Source organism: Salmo salar, chromosome 22 (genome assembly GCF_965601325.2).
Source record: "Salmo salar chromosome 22, fSalSal1, whole genome shotgun sequence".
NCBI lineage: Eukaryota > Metazoa > Chordata > Actinopteri > Salmoniformes > Salmonidae > Salmo > Salmo salar.
The window spans coordinates 50,079,512-50,095,548 of record NC_138312.1 but is presented as its reverse complement, the minus strand read 5'-3'; the positions used below and the strand labels follow the sequence as shown (position 1 = coordinate 50,095,548).

At 43.7% G+C, this 16,037-nt stretch overlaps 1 protein-coding gene across 1 annotated transcript in view; it reads left to right on the top strand.

Moving 5' to 3' along the window:
• The window catches only part of LOC106583629 (plexin-B1), a 219,036-nt gene that overhangs the window by 184,255 nt on the left and 18,744 nt on the right, over positions 1–16,037 (top strand). Inside the window, exons 21-26 of the mRNA XM_014168018.3 lie at positions 939–1,184; positions 2,309–2,494; positions 2,903–3,051; positions 3,154–3,254; positions 12,672–12,889; positions 14,571–14,749. Of these exons, the coding sequence (XP_014023493.2) occupies positions 939–1,184; positions 2,309–2,494; positions 2,903–3,051; positions 3,154–3,254; positions 12,672–12,889; positions 14,571–14,749 (1,079 nt within the window). The remainder of the gene's footprint in view (positions 1–938; positions 1,185–2,308; positions 2,495–2,902; positions 3,052–3,153; positions 3,255–12,671; positions 12,890–14,570; positions 14,750–16,037) is intronic.

The window sequence follows — 16,037 nt, the reverse complement described above, 5'->3', positions numbered from 1 at the left end:
TGTCCACATATTCTAAGTCAGAACCGTCCAGAGTAGTGACGCTAGTCGGGTGGGCGGGTGCGTGCAGCGATCGGTTGAAAAGCATGCATTTAGTTTTACTAGCGTTTAAGAGCAGTTGGAGGCCACGGAAGGAGTGTTGTATGGCATTGAAGCTTGTTTGGAGGTTTGTTAACACAGTGTCCAAAGAAGGGCCAGATGTATACAGAATGGTGTCGTCTGCGTAGAGGTGGATCAAGGAATCACCCGCAGCAAGAGCGACATCATTGATGTATACAGAGAAAAGAGTCGGCCCGAGAATTGAACCATGTGGTACCCCCATAGAGACTGCCAGAGGTCCGGGCAACAGGCCCTCCGATTTGACACACTGAACTCTATCTGAGAAGTAGTTAGTGATGCAGGCGAGGCAATCATCAGAGAAACCAAGGCTGTTGAGTCTGCCGATAAGAATACGGTGATTGACAGTCGAAAGCCTTGGCCAGGTCGATGAAGACGGCTGCACAGTACTGTCTTTTACCTATTGCGGTTATGATATTGTTTAGGACCTTGAGTGGCTAAGGTGCACCCGTGACCAGCTCGGAAACTGGATTGCACAGTGGAGAAGGTACGGTGGGATTCGAAAAAGTCAGTGATCTGTTTCTTAACTTGGCTTTCGAAGACTTTGGAAAGGCAGGGCAGGATGGATATAGGTCTGTAACAGTTTGGGTCTAGTGTCACCTCCTTTGAAGAGGGGGATGACCGTGGCAGCTTTCCAATTTTTAGGAATCTCGGACGATACGAAAGAGAGGTTGAACAGACTAGTAGTTTCTGCCCTGCTGCCCTCATTCTTGGGATATTTAAAAGTGCTTTGTGACAACTGCTGATGTAAAAAGTGCTTTATAAATGCATTTGATTGAGGGATTGATTTACCCCTCCCCCTCTTCTCTATCTCCCTCCACCAGTACATGGAGCGTTGCGAGGTCAACTCGTCCAGTCTGATCCTGTGCCGGAGCCCGGCAGTGGAGCCCTCTGTGTGGGGCTCGCAGGTGGACGTGGCCTTCCTCCTGGACAACCTGCGCTTCCCGTTTGGTGCCGTCAGCCCCCAGGGGGCCTTCAGCTACGAGCCTAACCCCGTGCTGCACCCGCTCAACCAGCAGGAGCCCCTCAAGCCCTACCGCTACAACCCAGGAAGCTTTATTCAGCTGGAGGTTAGCGTTAGCCGCTAGCTGCTACTCTCTCAACTTGTTAAATAAGCTGCTGGAGGTTAGCATTATCCACTAGGTGCTACTCTCTCAACTTGTTAAATAAGCTGCTGGAGGTTAGCATTATCCGCTAGCTGCTACTCTCTCAACTTGTTAAATAAGCTGCTGGAGGTTAGCATTATCCGCTAGCTGCTACTCTCTCAACTTGTTAAATAAGCTGCTGGAGGTTAGCATTATCCGCTAGCTGCTACTCTCTCAACTTGTTAAATAAGCTGCTGGAGGTTAGCATTATCCGCTAGCTGCTACTCTCTCAACTTTTAAATAAGCTGCTGGAGGTTAGCATTATCCGCTAGCTGTTACTCTCTCAACTTGCTAAATAAGCTGCTGGAGGTTAGCATTATCCGCTAGCTGCTACTCTCTCAACTTGTTAAATAAGCTGCTGGAGGTTAGCATTATCCACTAGGTGCTACTCTCTCAACTTATTAAATAAGCTGCTGGAGGTTAGCATTATCCGCTAGCTGCTACTCTCTCAACTTTTAAATAAGCTGCTGGAGGTTAGCATTATCCGCTAGCTGTTACTCTCTCAACTTGCTAAATAAGCTGCTGGAGGTTAGCATTATCCGCTAGCTGCTACTCTCTCAACTTGTTAAATAAGCTGCTGGAGGTTAGCATTATCCGCTAGCTGCTACTCTCTCAACTTGATAAATAAGCTGCTGGAGGCTAGCCAGCTTCAGGCTAACAGCATGTTCAGTTGACAGCTGGAGGTTAGCATTACCCGCTAGCTACTACTATAAAGCCAAAACAAGGGGATAGAATGGAAATTATGTCTTATTTCTATATTTTATTGCAAGACTTTCCACTCAACTGGAAGACCTTGCAGCTGAAAGTTGCAGTCGCCAGTAAAACGCTTTTATTCTATCCCCCTGTCTGTTTAGTGGAAGGCTAGACTCCCATGAAAGATAGACCTGCACGTTGGGGAAGTAGAGGAATGTTCCAAAGAAAAGGAATACAGAAGTTTTAATTCCAGCATGATGCTCAATGTGGTAATATCTTCTCTCTCTTTCGCCCTCTTTTCATCTCATACTCCCCATCTTTCTATCTCTTTCTATGTCTCTCTCCCCCCTCCCTAGGGTGAGAACTTGGACCTGGCCATCTCTAAAGAGGAGGTGGTGGTGTTGGTGGGGGAGGGGGTGTGTGCTGTGAAGACCCTGACCAGGAACCACCTGTACTGCGAGCCCCCACCCCAGCAGCCCTTCCCGGGACCCCCCAGCAGTGGCAGGAAACGTGAGGGTGCCGACACGCTGCCCGAGTTCACCGTGAGTCCACCTCCGCCTCTGCAGTTCTGTTCCTGTACGCACTGTCCCGAGGACAAACATACACATTACAGTACACAAGATAGACAAGAGCATTCATTCCAACACAATAGGGCTGTGTCTAAAAACCTTGTTTCCTCCGTTTCTCACTTCTCTCTCAAGCCGCATTGGAGGAGAGGATCCAAGGTCCCTCCCTCGGACCTTGTCCTCCAATGCGCTTTGAGAGAGAGAGAGAGACATTGAGGAAATAAAAATGGGAGGACTGAGTCGACAGTAAGGTTTTCTGATAAAAGCACGGTTGACACATCTCAGTAGTCTCAATTGGCTCCCTCACCCCATTTGAGGCTAATTAACCCTAACCCCAGCTTGTACACTCTAGCGCCATAGCAGATTTGTCTGTGTGTGTTCCAGGTCCACATGGGCAACCTGAACTTCTCCCTGGGCACGGTGCAGTACGACATCCTCAGCCTGTCCACCTTCCCCCTGGAGGCCCAGGTAGGAGTGGGTGTGGGGGCCTCCATCCTAGCCCTCATTGTCCTCATCATAGTGCTCATCTACAGGTATGTGTGTGTGCACAGGTATTTGTTTACGTGAACCTTCTGTATCTTGGGATGTGAGTACAGTTCTAGTGTGTGTGTGTGTGTGTGTGTGCATGTTAACAGGAGGAAGAGTAAACAGGCTCTGAAGGACTACAAGAAGGTTCAGATCCAACTGGAGAACCTGGAAACCAGTGTGAGAGACCGCTGCAAGAAGGAGTTCACAGGTCAGACCCCAACACTAACTAATCCATAAAAATAGAATTACTAGAACCCACATCCCCATTCAAGGCAATGGCCACATTGAGGGTTCCCATAACTAGGAGGTACAAGCAGATGCATTATATTTCAATGCACCAACCTTCTCCCCCACAGGCAGAGTTCAAGGGATATAGAGAGAGACCGTGGTATATTGTCAGAGAAGTGACAAGAAAGAGTTCCCAGTTCAGTCACACACCACAGCAGACAGTCTAAATAGAACAGTGGTTGGGCACTTCTGGTCCTGGAGGTACAGTGTACAGGATTTTGTTCCAGCCCAGCACTAACACACCTGAATCTCCCCGAAAGAGACAGAGAAATGTGATATGAGGGAGGAAGAGACATGGGAAGAGAGACATTTCAATATATTACTAACCCCCCCCCCCCCCCCAATAGGAGAGACATGGGAAGAGACATTTTAATATATTACTAACCCCCCCCCCCCCAATAGGAGAGACATGGGAAGAGACATTTTAATATATTACTAACCCCCCCCCCCCCCCAATAGGAGAGACATGGGAAGAGACATTTTAATATATTACTAACCCCCCCCCCCCCCCCCCCCAATAGGAGAGACATGGGAAGAGAGACATTTTAATATATTACTAACCCCCCAATAGGAGAGACATGGGAAGAGACATTTTAATATATTACTAACCCCCCAATAGGAGAGACATGGGAAGAGACATTTTAATATATTACTAACCCCCCAATAGGAGAGACATGGGAAGAGAGACATTTTAATATATTACTAACCCCCCAATAGGAGAGACATGGGAAGAGAGACATTTTAATATATTACTAACCCCCCAATAGGAGAGACATGGGAAGAGAGACATTTTAATATATTACTAACCCCCCAATAGGAGAGACATGGGAAGAGAGACATTTTAATATATTACTAACCCCCCAATAGGAGAGACATGGGAAGAGACATTTTAATATATTACTAACCCCCCAATAGGAGAGACATGGGAAGAGAGACATTTTAATATATTACTAACCCCCCAATAGGAGAGACATGGGAAGAGAGACATTTTAATATATTACTAACCCCCCCCCCCCCAATAGGAGAGACATGGGAAGAGACATTTTAATATATTACTAACCCCCCCCCCCCAATAGGAGAGACATGGGAAGAGAGACATTTTAATATATTACTAACCCCCCAATAGGAGAGACATGGGAAGAGAGACATTTTAATATATTACTAACCCCCCTATAGGAGAGACATGGGAAGAGACATTTTAATATATTACTAACCCCCCAATAGGAGAGACATGGGAAGAGAGACATTTTAATATATTACTAACCCCCCAATAGGAGAGACATGGGAAGAGACATTTTAATATATTACTAACCCCCCAATAGGAGAGACATGGGAAGAGAGACATTTTAATATATTACTAACCCCCCAATAGGAGAGACATGGGAAGAGACATTTTAATATATTACTAACCCCCCAATAGGAGAGACATGGGAAGAGACATTTTAATATATTACTAACCCCCCAATAGGAGAGACATGGGAAGAGACATTTTAATATATTACTAACCCCCCCCCCCCCAATAGGAGAGACATGGGAAGAGACATTTTAATATATTACTAACCCCCCCCCCCCCAATAGGAGAGACATGGGAAGAGACATTTTAATATATTACTAACCCCCCAATAGGAGAGACATGGGAAGAGAGACATTTTAATATATTACTAACCCCCCCCCCCCAATAGGAGAGACATGGGAAGAGACATTTTAATATATTACTAACCCCCCAATAGGAGAGACATGGGAAGAGAGACATTTTAATATATTACTAACCCCCCAATAGGAGAGACATGGGAAGAGACATTTTAATATATTACTAACCCCCCAATAGGAGAGACATGGGAAGAGACATTTTAATATATTACTAACCCCCCAATAGGAGAGACATGGGAAGAGAGACATTTTAATATATTACTAACCCCCCCCCCCCCCCCCAATAGGAGAGAAATGGGAAGAGACATTTTAATATATTACTAACCCCCCCCCCCCCCCCCCCCCCCAATAGGAGAGACATGGGAAGAGAGACATTTTAATATATTACTAACCCCCCAATAGGAGAGACATGGGAAGAGAGACATTTTAATATATTACTAACCCCCCAATAGGAGAGACATGGGAAGAGAGACATTTTAATATATTACTAACCCCCCAATAGGAGAGACATGGGAAGAGACATTTTAATATATTACTAACCCCCCAATAGGAGAGACATGGGAAGAGAGACATTTTAATATATTACTAACCCCCCAATAGGAGAGACATGGGAAGAGAGACATTTTAATATATTACTAACCCCCCTATAGGAGAGACATGGGAAGAGAGACATTTTAATATATTACTAACCCCCCAATAGGAGAGACATGGGAAGAGAGACATTTTAATATATTACTAACCCCCCAATAGGAGAGACATGGGAAGAGAGACATTTTAATATATTACTAACCCCCCAATAGGAGAGACATGGGAAGAGACATTTTAATATATTACTAACCCCCCAATAGGAGAGACATGGGAAGAGAGACATTTTAATATATTACTAACCCCCCAATAGGAGAGACATGGGAAGAGAGACATTTTAATATATTACTAACCCCCCTATAGGAGAGACATGGGAAGAGAGACATTTTAATATATTACTAACCCCCCAATAGGAGAGACATGGGAAGAGAGACATTTTAATATATTACTAACCCCCCAATAGGAGAGACATGGGAAGAGACATTTTAATATATTACTAACCCCCCCCCCCAATAGGAGAGACATGGGAAGAGACATTTTAATATATTACTAACCCCCCCCAATAGGAGAGACATGGGAAGAGACATTTTAATATATTACTAACCCCCCAATAGGAGAGACATGGGAAGAGAGACATTTTAATATATTACTAACCCCCCCCCCCCCCCCCCAATAGGAGAGACATGGGAAGAGAGACATTTTAATATATTACTAACCCCCCAATAGGAGAGACATGGGAAGAGACATTTTAATATATTACTAACCCCCCAATAGGAGAGACATGGGAAGAGACATTTTAATATATTACTAACCCCCCAATAGGAGAGACATGGGAAGAGAGACATTTTAATATATTACTAACCCCCCAATAGGAGAGACATGGGAAGAGACATTTTAATATATTACTAACCCCCCAATAGGAGAGACATGGGAAGAGAGACATTTTAATATATTACTAACCCCCCAATAGGAGAGACATGGGAAGAGACATTTTAATATATTACTAACCCCCCAATAGGAGAGACATGGGAAGAGAGACATTTTAATATATTACTAACCCCCCCCCCCCCAATAGGAGAGACATGGGAAGAGACATTTTAATATATTACTAACCCCCCAATAGGAGAGACATGGGAAGAGAGACATTTTAATATATTACTAACCCCCCAATAGGAGAGACATGGGAAGAGACATTTTAATATATTACTAACCCCCCTATAGGAGAGACATGGGAAGAGAGACATTTTAATATATTACTAACCCCCCCCCCCCCCCAATAGGAGAGACATGGGAAGAGACATTTTAATATATTACTAACCCCCCAATAGGAGAGACATGGGAAGAGACATTTTAATATATTACTAACCCCCCAATAGGAGAGACATGGGAAGAGACATTTTAATATATTACTAACCCCCCCCCCCCCCCCAATAGGAGAGACATGGGAAGAGACATTTTAATATATTACTAACCCCCCCCCCCCCCCCAATAGGAGAGACATGGGAAGAGACATTTTAATATATTACTAACCCCCCCCCCCCCCCCAATAGGAGAGACATGGGAAGAGACATTTTAATATATTACTAACCCCCCAATAGGAGAGACATGGGAAGAGACATTTTAATATATTACTAACCCCCCAATAGGAGAGACATGGGAAGAGACATTTTAATATATTACTAACCCCCCTATAGGAGAGACATGGGAAGAGAGACATTTTAATATATTACTAACCCCCCAATAGGAGAGACATGGGAAGAGACATTTTAATATATTACTAACCCCCCTATAGGAGAGACATGGGAAGAGAGACATTTTAATATATTACTAACCCCCCAATAGGAGAGACATGGGAAGAGAGACATTTTAATATATTACTAACCCCCCAATAGGAGAGAAATGGGAAGAGACATTTTAATATATTACTAACCCCCCAATAGGAGAGACATGGGAAGAGAGACATTTTAATATATTACTAACCCCCCAATAGGAGAGACATGGGAAGAGAGACATTTTAATATATTACTAACCCCCCAATAGGAGAGACATGGGAAGAGACATTTTAATATATTACTAACCCCCCTATAGGAGAGACATGGGAAGAGAGACATTTTAATATATTACTAACCCCCCAATAGGAGAGACATGGGAAGAGAGACATTTTAATATATTACTAACCCCCCAATAGGAGAGTAGCAGGATCTTTCTATATTTCTCACCTATCCAATCCTTTCAGTTTGTGAACCCTGATAGAACTCTGCTAGAATATCCAATCCTTTCAGTTTGTGAACCCTGATAGAACTCTGCTAGAATATCCAATCCTTTCAGTTTGTGAACCCTGATAGAACTCTGCTAGAATATCCAATCCTTTCAGTTTGTGAACTCTGCTAGAATATCCAATCCTTTCAGTTTGTGAACTCTGATAGAACTCTGCTAGAATATCCAATCCTTTCAGTTTGTGAACTCTGATAGAACTCTGCTAGAATATCCAATCCTTTCAGTTTGTGAACCCTGATAGAACTCTGCTAGAATATCCAATCCTTTCAGTTTGTGAACCCTGATAGAACTCTGCTAGAATATCCAATCCTTTCAGTTTGTGAACTCTGCTAGAATATCCAATCCTTTCAGTTTGTGAACTCTGATAGAACTCTGCTAGAATATCCAATCCTTTCAGTTTGTGAACTCTGATAGAACTCTGCTAGAATATCCAATCCTTTCAGTTTGTGAACCCTGATAGAACTCTGCTAGAAGCTAGGAAAAATAGAAAAACGAGATGCTTGAGAACCCCCTGTGTGTTTATTTATCCTTGACGCGGATGGATCCATTTTGTTTTTTAACTTTTTTAATAAAATGATCTCATCATATAATCCCTGTGCGTATAAAATGTCTTCAAATTCCACTCAGTGGGCTTCTGACAATAACAAGTTTAATTTTGGCCCCACTCCTCGCCCAATGTCAACATTCATTGCTTTTGAAGCAATAACACAATTCTCATCATCTAGTTTCAACGTCAGCAGTCCATCGTTCAGTTGGACTATAATAAACTTTATTGTCCAGACCAAAGTGTGGAAACCTGGCTCTACAATAACATTGACAACATTAAAAACCATGAGTCGAGCACCCCGAGGGATGTTTCTCATGGTTGTGGGGGGGAGTGTGTGCCCCTTTCTGTCCAATGAGGTAACTTCTGGACAATATATCTGTTCATTTAGTTGACCCTTTAGCTTAAAATCCAAAAGTATAGCCTTTTTAAGGGGCCTCTTTTCTCCACTGACTTTCACTGGAGTGGCGGGGACTGTGAGTGGACACACACAGACACTCTCTAACACACACATACTTTTTTGTTTTATTGTTTTTAGTTGTATTGTTTGTATATCGTTTTATTTAAAATGTGTGTGACTGTCCTTGTGTATCAGTGCTTTGTTACTTGTCATGTTTAGTTTATTGGACCACAGAAAGTAGCTGCTCTTGTAACTATTCCTGTTTATTTATTGTTGTATTTATTCCTCCTCTTATTATCTTTCTATTATTTTTCTATTTTTCTCTCTGCATTGTTGGGAACACCTGTTGTTTCCTAAGCATGCGACAAATACAATTTTATTGGATTTTATGCTTCTGCAAAAGCTAACGGGGATCCAAATAAACAAAACAAATAAAAGTCAGACCTTTTTTGATTGGCACATGTTCCGAGCAAGGTCACACCCCCTTGTATGGGACACTTTTAAATGTATTTTTAGAGGCCATACAATACAATACTCATAATTAAAACAAAAGCGGTTTAGGTTAAAAGAGATTAGACTAATAAAGGAAATAGAGGAAGTAACAGTGTAGGTAGATGGTAATGGAAACTGAACTGTAGAGGCACAACATAGGTTAGAGGAAAAACAAAAGGAATTGGAGGTATTTATTCAAGAACAATCAAGTATAATGTATTACAAAAATAAAGCAAATTGGATGGAAAATTGTGAATCTTCAACATAGAAATGCTACCAAAAAGAATTTACATAAACTCATTACAAATGGAGTCAACCATGATTCACCAAATTCTATTTTGAAAGAGGAAGCAAAATATTTTAAGCTCCTCCATTTACACTGAATGATGTTAAGTGGAATATTTCTTTCCTAATAATAATAATAATAATAATAATAATAATAATAATAATAATGTAAAATGTAACAAATTTACAGAAAGACCTGTGTGAAGGCCAACTTACAGAAGAGGAACTTTTTTTAGGCAATTAAATATTTTCAGTCTGGAACAACACCAGGGCTTGATGATATACCAGTAGAGAGATTTCAGACCTTTTTTTGATGTACTCAGTCTTATGCAAATGGTAGCGTTTCAGGTACTCAACAAGAAGGTCTGATTTCATTACTACTAAAACAGGATCCAGGTGGTAAGTTTAAGGATCCAGTCCATTTAAAAAAAACTGGACGCCTTTTACACTTCAAGGTTGTGATGTGAAAATCCTGGCGAAATGCATAGCACATGGAATGAACAAGGTTTTACCAGATATTGTTCATCCTAATCAGACAGGTTTTTTACATGGACAATATATTGGCGATAATATACGAGAATTACTTGAAACAATTGAACACTATGAAACACCAAAGATACCAGGCCTGGTCTTTATAGCAGATTTTGAAAAGGCGTTAAAGTACTACTAGAATTTATATATAAATGCCTTCATTACTTTCATTTCGGTAAATCTCTTATACAATGGTTTAAGTTATGTACAGCAACCCCAGATGTAAAATAGTAAATAATTGTTACTTCTCAGAAAGTATTGAGCTTTTAAGAGGAGTAAAACAAGGCTGTCCGTTGTCTCCATATTTATTTATTATGGCCATTGAAATGCTTGCTATTAAAATTAGATCCAACAAGAACATCAAGGGGTTAGAAATCCAGGGGATAAAAACAAAAGTGTCAATGTATGCCAATGATTCAAGTTTTTTTAAGTCCGCAATCTGGATCCCTACACAGTCTCATTGAAGATCTTGATAACTTTTCTAGCCTCTCTGGACTAAAACCTAATTATGACAAGTGTGTCATATTACGTATTGGATCATTAAAAAAAGTGTTTACACTACGTTGTAGTTTACCAATTAAAATGGGCGGATGGTGAAGTTAGACAAACTTGGTATTCACATCTCAAAAAATATAAATGAACTTACCACAATCAATTTCAATAGAATGTTTGCAAAAATAGTTAAGATCCTATTCTAAATAGATAAATACTTCTCTTTTTATGGAAAAATCACATTGATTAAGTCTTTGGTCTTATCACAGTTTACTTACTTACTAATGGCACTACCTACTCCAGACAACTCGTTTTTAAAAATCATATGAGCTAAAAATATTTCATTTTATTTGGAATGCTAAGCCAGACAAAATTAAACGTGCCTAATTTATATAATGAATATGATTTTGGGGGAGTAAAATGATTAAATATTAAAGCTTTAAATCTCTCACTAAACGCTTCACTCATACATAAATTATACTTAAACCCAAAATAGTTATCCGGTAGATTATTAAGAAAGGCTCATCCTTTGTTTAAAAATTGCCTTTTTTCTTTTATACAGATTACACCTCATTTCGGGCTAATTGAAATTACATTTTGTTGAAAGTATCGCCCTTTCTTTAACAAGCTATACAAAGCTGGTTACAATTTCAGTTTTATCCTCCAGAAAAGATAGAACAAATGTTATGGTCAAACTCAAATATACTGATAAATAAAAATGCATTATTTATGGAAAAAAATCTTCAATTGGATTATATTTATTAATTATATTATGAATATAAAGGGAGGATTTATGTCACATGCAGCTATGGAAAATATATGGGAATGTCTGCTCAATCCAATCTTACAACCAACTGTTTGCAGCATTACCACAAAAATGGAGGAGGCAGGGGGAAAAGGGAGCAGGTAGAGAACTTGTTTGCCTGCCATATATTAAAGATACAAACTGGCTGAAAGGAACTGGCATAAATAGAAAAATGTACCAGTTTCATTTGAGGAAAAAATGTTGACAGCTGCACCATACAGGTTGCAAAATAAATGGGAAGAGATTTTCGATGTACCGATTCCATGTCACATGGTTTATGAACTGGTACAAAAAACACTTGATTCAACACTTAGTGTTTCAATTTAAATTATTTTACACAATTCTTGCCACCAACAGAATGGTGGCAATATATATTTATGGGGCATACAACAATCTTAGCTCTGTAGATTTGCTGCGAAGAGACAGAATCACTAGATCATTTATACTGTTATTGCCCCTATGTAGCTTGTTTCTGGTTACAGGTTCTTTTTTAAATTATTATTATTATTTTTAGTCATTTAGCAGACGCTCTTATCCAGAGCAACTTACAGTAGTGAATGCATACATTTCATACCATGCATTTTTTTTTTTTGTACTGGCCCCCCGTGGGAATCGAACCCACAACCCTGGCGTTGCACACACCATGCTGGTGTTGCAAACGCCATGCTCTGCCAACTGAGCCACAGGGAAGACAAGGTTCAGGAATGGTTAAAAAATCACAACATTAACTTAAAATGAACCTTACATATAGCAGTGTTGGTCGATTTGGAAAGCCATAGTCAGTCAATAAATAATGTAATAATAGTCGTAGGAAAATGTTTCATGTGGATTCTATACTATTAGAAAGGTTCAACATGTATGTAAAACATCACAGCACAATTGAAAAATACATGGCACATGGAAACCAAATGAGGGTGGTCTATGATGATAGGTGGGATGGGCTGAGAGTGACTGAGAGTTGGGATTTTATTTTTTATTTATTTTATTCTTTATTTAACCTTTTATTTAACTAGGCAAGTCAGTTAAGAACATTAAGAACGGCCTAGGAACTGTGGGTTAACTGCCTTGTTCAGGGGCAGAACGACAGCATTAATGAGCTTATGTTTGGTAATGTATTATGTGATTATATATAAAAGTACCATGAATGTAAAATGTAGCACAAAAGCTGTAAAAAAACCAACAAGATATGTGTCCTCTGAATAGGGGGGGTGGGTTAATAAAAAAAATAAGAAGTTACACCCCCTTAACCTTTGAACTCCTGACCCTGCTCCCCTAGACCTGATGACGGAGATGATGGACATGTCCAGTGACCTGGTGGGCTCGGGCATCCCCTTCCTGGACTACCGGCGCTACGCCGAGCGGATCTTTTTCCCGGGCCACCGCGAGTCGCCCCTGCGGAGGGATCTGGACGTGCAGGAGAGTCGGCGGGCCACAGTGGAGCAGGGCCTGGTGCAGCTCTCTAACCTGCTCAACAGCAAACTCTTCCTCACTAAGGTAGGGGGGCAGTGATGACGATTGGCGAAAGAACCGATTCTTACTATGTTATTGGACTCTTGATAGTCTAAAACAAGTTTGATTTAGACAAGTTTTTTTGAAGGAAAGCAGGCAAGGTATGAATGCATTGAAGAATATTGGTAGCTGACCTCACCTGGCAATACTAAACATGTATTTTTTATTTATTTAACCTTTAACTAGGCAAGTCAGTTAAGAACAAATTCTTATTTACAATGACGGCCTACCCTGGCCAAACACGGACGACACTGGGCAAATTGTGCGCCGCCCCATGGGACTCCCAATCACGGCCGCATGTGATCCAGCCTGGAATCGAACCAGGGACTGTAGTGACGCCTCTTGCACTGAGATGCAGGCCTTAGACCGCTGCGCCACTCGGGAGGGTTCGAACCATAGAAATAGAATCCATAGAAAAGGCCTCCCAAGTCAATGATGGCAAAATGGGTGGACTGGTGTACCCATAGGAGCAAAGCAGGAAGTAAAAGCAGGAAACGTACCCATCAATCTGTGCTGTGATTTGTTGAGTCAACTCAACTGACATTACAAAAAATACATTGCATTGCATGAGCCACATTAGTTAGCATCATATTGTACCATGGCAATCCAGCATCAGATCTCATCACAATACCAGTTAGCCATTGCAAATGCACCCATGAGTTTACCAGTCAAATTACCAGAATTAGAGGTTCCAAGCCCATTCTATGGATTATATTTCTATGGTTTTGAAACTGTGTAGCGGTAGCCTATAATAGACACAGGTATAATTTTATAACAAGGGGGATTCCTCAATACGTTTTTTGTTTGTTACTGAAATTACAGAGGGGAACCATCCTCTTCACTACACCAGCCTCCCCTGGTTGAAATATAATGGAGGGGAACCATCCTCTTCGCTACACCAGCCTCCCCTGGTTGAAATATAATGGAGGGGAACCATCCTCTTCGCTACACCAGCCTCCCATGGTTGAAATATAATGGAGGGGAACCATCCTCTTCACTACACCAGCCTCCCCTGGTTGAAATATAATGGAGGGGAACCATCCTCTTCACTACACCAGCCTCCCCTGGTTGAAATATAATGGAGGGGAACCATCCTCTTCACTACACCAGCCTCCCATGGTTGAAATATAATGGAGGGGAACCATCCTCTTCACTACACCAGCCTCCCCTGGTTGAAATATAATGGAGGGGAACCATCCTCTTCACTACACCAGCCTCCCCTGGTTGAAATATAATGGAGGGGAACCATCCTCTTCACTACACCAGCCTCCCCTGGTTGAAATATAATGGAGGGGAACCATCCTCTTCACTACACCTTCCTCCCCTGGTTGAAATATAATGGAGGGGAACCATCCTCTTCACTACACCAGCCTCCCCTGGTTGAAATATAATGGAGGGGAACCATCCTCTTCACTACACCAGCCTCCCATGGTTGAAATATAATGGAGGGGAACCATCCTCTTCGCTACACCAGCCTCCCCTGGTTGAAATATAATGGAGGGGAACCATCCTCTTCACTACACCAGCCTCCCCTGGTTGAAATATAATGGAGGGGAACCATCCTCTTCACTACACCAGCCTCCCCTGGTTGAAATATAATGGGAGAGATATTTAGCTGTTCATTTTTATCTCTCACTCTGTTGTTCCTCTTCCACCTCCCTACCAGTTCATCCATACTCTAGAGAGCCAGCGGACGTTCTCACCAAGGGACCGGGCCTACGTGGCCTCTCTCCTGACGGTAGCGCTGCATGGTAAACTGGAGTACTTCACAGACATCCTCAAGACCCTGCTCAATGACCTGGTGGAGCAGTACGTGGTCAAGAACCCTAAACTCATGCTGCGGAGGTAAGATAGGAAGGGATGGAGAGGGTGTGGGGGGTGTAGGTCAGGGTGTGTGTGTGTGGGGGGGGGTGTAGGTCAGGGTGTGTGTGTGTGGGGTGTAGGTCAGGGTGTGTGTGGGGGGGTGTAGGTCAGGGTGTGTGTGGGGGGGTGTAGGTCAGGGTGTGTGTGGGGGGGGTGTGTGGGGGGGTGTAGGTCAGGGTGTGTGTGGGGGTGCAGGTCAGGGTGTGTGGGGGGGGTGTAGGTCAGGGTGTGGGGGGGGGTGTAGGTCAGGGTGTGTGTGGGGGGGTGTAGGTCAGGGTGTGTGTGGGGGGGGGGGGTGCAGGTCAGGGTGTGTGTGGGGGGGGGGTGCAGGTCAGGGTGTGTGTGGGTGGGGGGGTGCAGGTCAGGGTGTGTGTGGGTGGGGGGGTGCAGGTCAGGGTGTGTGTGGGTGGGGGGGTGCAGGTCAGGGTGTGTGTGGGTGGGGGGGTGTAGGTCAGGGTGTGTGTGTGGGGGGGGTGTAGGTCAGGGTGTGGGGGGGGGGTGTAGGTCAGAGTGTGTGGGGGGGTGCAGGTCAGGGTGTGTGTGTGGGGGGGGTGTAGGTCAGGGTGTGTGTGTGGGGGGGGGTGCAGGTCAGGGTGTGTGTGTGGGGGGGGGTGCAGGTCAGGGTGTGTGTGTGGGGGGGGGTGCAGGTCAGGGTGTGTGTGTGTGTGGGGGGGGGTGTAGGTCAGGGTGTGGGGGGGTGTAGGTCAGGGTGTGTGTGTGGGGGGGGTGTAGGTCAGGGAGTGTGGGGGGGTGTAGGTCAGGGTGTGTGGGGGGGTGCAGGTCAGGGTGTGTGGGGGGGGTGCAGGTCAGGGTGTGTGGGGGGGTGCAGGTCAGGGTGTGTGTGTGTGTGGGGGGGGTGCAGGTCAGGGTGTGTGGGGGGGGGGGTGTAGGTCAGGGTGTGTGGGGGGGTGTAGGTCAGGGTGTGTGTGGGTGGGGGGGTGCAGGTCAGGGTGTGTGGGGGGGGTGCAGGTCAGGGTGTGTGTGGGGGGGGGTGCAGGTCAGGGTGTGTGTGGGGGGGGGGGTGCAGGTCAGGGTGTGTGTGGGTGGGGGGGTGCAGGTCAGGGTGTGTGTGGGTGGGGGGGTGCAGGTCAGGGTGTGGGGGGGTGTAGGTCAGGGTGTGGGGGGGGTGTAGGTCAGGGTGTGTGGGGGGGTGCAGGTCAGGGTGTGTGGGGGGGTGTAGGTCAGGGTGTGTGGGGGGGGGTGTAGGTCAGGGTGTGTGGGGGGGGTGTAGGTCAGGGTGTGTGTGGGGGGTTGTAGGTCAGGGTGTGTG